Source organism: Formica exsecta, unplaced genomic scaffold (genome assembly GCF_003651465.1).
Source record: "Formica exsecta isolate Colony F162 unplaced genomic scaffold, ASM365146v1 scaffold696, whole genome shotgun sequence".
Classification (NCBI taxonomy): domain Eukaryota; kingdom Metazoa; phylum Arthropoda; class Insecta; order Hymenoptera; family Formicidae; genus Formica; species Formica exsecta.
In genome coordinates, this window is record NW_021853462.1 from 463873 (window position 1) to 468308 (window position 4436).

Consider the following 4436-nt stretch of genomic DNA (forward strand, 5'->3'; position numbering starts at 1 on the left):
ATATATATTTATAAATAAAATATTTTAGATATATATTGTACAATTTAATGAGTTGCTTTTTTTACAGCCCAGCCAGAAATATCTGGTGATTCCGGTAGTACTGCGATTTGCTTACTTACCGTTGTTTTTATTCTGCAACTACCAACCGGCTCGCATAGAGAGATCACTACCCATATTTATCGATAATGATTGGATTTTCTGGATCATTGCTATTACTATGGGCTTCAGTAGCGGATATCTGTCATCATTATCAATGATGTACTGTCCTAGGTAAGTATAGTTAATAAAAAAATGGAGAAAAAGCTAAAATATATGAGAATTTCTGTATATACTTATATTATAACGTAATTACATTATTAAAATGAATAATATACGATATAAGAAATAAAAGAATGTAGAAATTATATATAATAATATGTACTTTGTGTATTTAGAATGGTGGATTCGCAGCACGCATCGACGGCCGGCATGTTTGGGGCAGCATCTTTAATTACGGGGATCTTTACAGGAATCCTATTTTCCATGGCAATGCCAAGTGTGGTGGCCAACGTGACGTTTTGATTGTTTTAAAGATGAAATTTAGCGTTGCGATATACTTCTATTTACTCAGGAGTTAGAAAAGAAATGAAAATTGAGAGATATTGGAACGTTTCTCTTATTACAGTTAAAGATGAGCAATTTCTATTCCTTAAGAAAAAAAAAAAAACATTTTAAGAGCGGAAATACTGAGGCTACTGCTCTTTAACACGAAATAAGAGAAACATTTCGAAATGTTTACATATATGTTGAAAATACATATACATATATAATCATACAATTCTTTAAATAGCAGATTATGAAGACAAGCTTTCAATTAAATAAGAACCTTTCAAAGTAATGCATGTTTTATATAAGCGTGACTTGGAGTTTTTGGATTGATTAATCATTTTTAATGTCCTGTTGATAGGAGAAATAGTTATGGAAAAATAAATAAGATCATGTAAAGTACGCATTAATGACCAGAATAAGATCGTTTCACAAGAGATCTCTTGAAAAATACCGGAATTTATCAGGTTTTATCAGGATTTAGAAAAGTTAATATATTACTACTGCCCTTATTAATAAAACCGGACCAATAAGCCTTATTAATGAAAAAAGAAAGCTGTACGGCACTTCCATTTTTCGCATTGTTCGAATAACTGCTAAATCATTAGACGTAACAAAAAGATTGTACATTTAAATCTGCATAATTCGTCACGCGTTTAAAGCTAAACGTATTTTTCATTTTGTTAAGATTACATTTAAAATATAAAGTAGAATCAAACACTCCCATCTTTGGCGCTAAACGCGTAACGAAAATATGTCTCTTAATAGAAGTAAGCATTACATTTTTAGATAGAGTTTACGCTAAAGTTGCCATGCTGAATTTTCCTGCAGAAATTTTATTTCTAAGTTAATCTTGCTATAGGCATATATAATTTTAAAGACAAAACAGTTTAAAAAACAGTTCTAGCAGCACTCCTTTGAATTAAACAATTATAATCTAATTTAATTACATTGAAAAAGTAAATTTTGAGTTTTACATACTTTAATTATTTAATTGATCTTGGTTTAAAAGTTAAACTTGGGAATAATAATAAAATAGAGACCATATCTAGTAATATTTTTACATAATTGACAAGATTTTGTAGGAAGATCTGATGTAATTGTTTTGTAATAAATTTCCATATTATTTTTAGTATTACAAATTTATTCTGTAATTACACGAGGTTGTTATTTATTATTTTTTAGTACTGTTTAGTACTTTATTTAATATTTTTTATTTACATAAAAAGTTGTCATGCCTCGAATTTTATTAAAGTTATAATGAATATATCAAAACAAAAATTTTGCAGTTTTTTAGTTTTATGATATTTTCATAAATTTTCCGTCTTATAATACTTGAAATAAAAATTTTATTACATTGAAAGTTATGCAGGAGAGTCAAGACTGTTGGCCATCCGATTAATACTAGTCCTATCAGAATTTTGACGACGAGCTTTCCACCTTATCTAAAATTAACACGAGCTATAATTGTAGAAATTGGAAATATTTATACATTTGCTTGGACTATGATTATATGTTTTTAATTGCATAATTTTTTGCCATATATACATGAGCTTATATTATTTATGTTTTAATTATATATTAGTCATATGAAAAGTCATGGTGTTTTGTAAATTTCAAATGATTGTAATTAAATTGTGTGATGCACAATATTCTTCCATAAAGCAATATTTGGACAATCTGTACAATTTTTTTAATAAGAGCGCACATTGCTTCAGATAAAACTTAATTTTAAACATAAACTTTTATAACTTAAGCTTATACAAAAGCTTGTTAATGTTTTTCTAAATTTATATTAGAAAATTATATTTTAATATCATAATTACATTAATTATTAGTAAGATATGGCGGGGCTGCTTGAATAATTTGATATAAATTTTTTAAAATTATCGCTGTTAAACAATGCACATACATTCATAAATGTTCAAATGTAACGTTTATATACATCAATGCGCACATGCGATAAATTTGGATATTGTCTTATTACCCATAGATAGCTCCATTGTATCTTATATAGCAAATTGAATCTCATCTTCGTCGAAATTTTCTCATACTAGTTTTATGATGTAGCATTTGCATTATACATTATATTGAAAGTTAGTACAGTGTATACCGTGAGAGACGGCTCAAACGTCTTTTCATAATTTTATATTTTTCTACAAGAGTTTTACCTTGAGTACATAAATGGAGTGTTTCTAAAATCTTTGGCTAAATTTAATCAAACTGTATTCAATAATTCTGTTCAACTAATCTTATCATAAATTTTTTTAAATAATTTTATCCAATTTTACCTATCATCGATTCTATTAATATATATTGTACTGATAAAAAACTATAATATTCCTATAAATTAGTGATTTTGATACAGTGTAATATAATTTATCCAAATATTTTGATAACACCCTGTATATATACAATGTGGGATATATTCAGCAAGAGAGCGCGTTTGTACATGCATTTTTAATTATTCTAAAGTATAAGCTCTATGACTCGTCTATTATCTCTCTTTATCTAATACTGTGCGCAATCCATCTCTATTATCTTTCATCGGTTCTATTTACACTCTACTAATCGATAAACATAAAAGGTTGCACTACTAATGCATTTGAAAGATTTCCTTATTTGCAATACAGTGATTTTAGGAGAAACTTTTACAAATTAAATTAAATCTAGATTTAATACAATAAATTTAATTTTTTTTTTTTTTTATTCTATAGCTTTATCTCTATTAAATATAAATTTAATAAATTATTATTGTAACATAATTGTAAGTTGTGTTTTTAAAGACAATTCTAAAATAATAAGCTAACTACCTTCACATATATAGAATTACTGTGTTGCGAATAAAAATGTTTTTTTTTTTTTTTTTTTTAATTACTTTATTTAAAAAACGAAGGGATTTCTTACACTTTAATCGTTATCAGATTGACGAAAATAATAATTCTAAAATGAATTCTGAATTCCTACAAGGACAATCCTCCGTATAAAGCAACAGACAATAAATAATCGAGGGAATTCGATAATCCAATAAAATCGGAAGATTCATTAAATTTAAAGAAGAGAAAAAAGAAATTGATAGAATAGATAGAATATTTTTATATGGATTCTCACAGTCATACATGAATAAATTTCATTCGACAAATTGTTTCGCGCGTATTATACTGTTTAGATTATAAACGAGCTGTGTATTTTAAACAAATTCACGCATTAATATTACACGCTACGTATATAAGATTTAAGTGTATATTTATTTCCGCATGAAAATGGGATATAACTCTTTAAATAAGTTCGTTCTAAGGAGTTTTATCATTTTTATGTCGAAATGTAATACAATAATATATTAATTATCTATACAAATCTATAAGATGTCTAAAAAATCGCAGATTTCTCGATTATAGATTCATAAAATAAAATAACTATTCAATAATTTGAAAAGAAATCCATTTTATGCTATTACATATTCCCGATTCTTTCTAAAATTTTAATTTAAAAGATTAAATTAAATCCATTATATTATTTTAATTGTTAATATTCTTAAACTTAAATTTTTAATATTATATACTTTGTAACTGTTTTAAAGCATTTCGACATTCGGTAAATCGATGTTCTTTTTATTTGACTTTTATCTGCGATTTTTGAAAAATATAGATTCTGTGAAACATCCTGAATATGTAAAAATTGAAGATCTTGTAAGATAAGAAATGGTTGCGTTTTATGAATAAGTAGATTTATGGAAACAGTTTGAACCGTTCAATTTATTGTAGAAAGAATGTTAAATAAATGAGTAAGGACTAATTATCCCCATTGAAAAATATTTAACTAAAAATTATTTTATTAACTCTATTATTATT

At 25.9% G+C, this 4436-nt stretch overlaps 1 protein-coding gene across 4 annotated transcripts in view; it reads left to right on the forward strand.

Moving 5' to 3' along the window:
• Window positions 1–4399, forward strand: part of LOC115243195 (NADPH-dependent diflavin oxidoreductase 1) — a 15398-nt gene extending 10999 nt beyond the window's left edge. For 2 of the 4 annotated variants that reach the window (XM_029819983.1, XM_029819982.1), the window contains 2 exons: window positions 68–270; window positions 435–4399. In XM_029819983.1, coding sequence (XP_029675843.1) covers window positions 68–270; window positions 435–561 — 330 coding nt within the window. In that variant the 3' untranslated portion in view covers window positions 562–4399. The remainder of the gene's footprint in view (window positions 1–67; window positions 271–434) is intronic. The other 2 variants (XM_029819980.1, XM_029819981.1) reach the window with 1 other exon arrangement.
• The last annotated feature ends 37 nt before the right edge of the window (window positions 4400–4436 follow it).